At 50.7% G+C, this 845-nt stretch overlaps 1 protein-coding gene across 1 annotated transcript; it reads right to left on the bottom strand.

The window, feature by feature from the left end:
- Positions 1-6: 6 nt before the first annotated feature.
- On the bottom strand, positions 7-727 carry LOC109508215 (CDP-diacylglycerol--glycerol-3-phosphate 3-phosphatidyltransferase, mitochondrial-like). The gene is made up of 2 exons (XM_019858092.1): positions 404-727; positions 7-241 (listed from the first exon to the last, which is right to left on the bottom strand). Exons 1-2 carry the CDS (start codon positions 618-620, stop codon positions 12-14), a joined length of 447 nt encoding a protein of 148 aa, XP_019713651.1. The 5' UTR covers positions 621-727; the 3' UTR covers positions 7-11.
- Positions 728-845: the final 118 nt, after the last annotated feature.

Here is an 845-nt window from a genome sequence, read left to right as displayed (position 1 = left end):
TCCTGCTCCTATTACATGACATAAGATGGTTGAAGGCCATCGGCATGTCGTCCGACTGTCGGGCGATGACGGAATAAAAAAAAGAAACGGACCTCCCCCAGTTGGTCCTGCAACTGCTCATTGTCTGTGACGATGGCGATCTGAGCCTCCAGGTCGCGGTGAACTGAGCGGTAGCCAAAATTGGGGGAGCCGATAAGTGTGAGGCAAGGCCGGTCCTGCCCATGGAGGTAGTACCACAGACCTGGAGGATATGTCAAGTTCAATTTCATCAGTATGCGCTGGATGATTTTTAAAAATACCGTAATCTAATTGCAATTGTTTTTCCTCTTTATAATGCGATTTAATAAGTGATTCTTTTTTTTTTTGCCGTGATTTCACACATAGAGACCCAAAATGGAGTCACCTTTGGCATGGAAGGTCCACTGTGGCCTGTGGTACTCATGTAGTTGGATGCGGCCCTGCTGGCCCAGCTGACGCACGCGCTCGTAGAACTGCCTGGCGATGTGCGTGTAGGCGTCTGGGATGGCGCCGGCGACGCCCTTGGCCCCAAAGAAGCCGTTCACCTCCGGGGAGGCGGTGAGAATTTGGTAGTCGGCCCCAGCCCCGAGCACCAGACGCATGTACGCCCGGGTTAGGTTGAAGTAGCCCGACGTCAGGTAGACGGTAGAGTCCGGGTCAGCGTCTCGCAACAGGCGCTGGAGGAGATGAGATTGTTACCATCACCAAGGAAAAACTGGTGGAGTGGTGAGATGATTTCTGCGATCAATTAACATTTTTGCCAGGAAAAAATTGTCTTTAAATCTTTCCATCTTATCATTATTTTTAAGAGGGGCAGTTGTAGCTCA

The sequence above is a fragment of the Hippocampus comes genome, unplaced genomic scaffold (assembly GCF_001891065.2).
Source record: "Hippocampus comes isolate QL1 unplaced genomic scaffold, H_comes_QL1_v1.1 scaffold3373, whole genome shotgun sequence".
Taxonomy (NCBI): Eukaryota; Metazoa; Chordata; class Actinopteri; order Syngnathiformes; family Syngnathidae; genus Hippocampus; species Hippocampus comes.
This window is presented reverse-complemented; position numbering and strand designations above follow the sequence as displayed.

What these genes read in the sequence shown, in the direction of transcription:
- LOC109508215 (XM_019858092.1), bottom strand. Translation starts at nt 620, where the DNA reads ATGCGTCTGGTGCTCGGGGCTGGGGCCGACTACCAAATTCTCACCGCC. An exon ending in GTGGACCTTCCATGCCAAAG is followed by an intron (nt 242 to 403) that starts GTGACTCCATTT and finishes CATATCCTCCAG; the next exon opens with GTCTGTGGTACTACCTCCAT.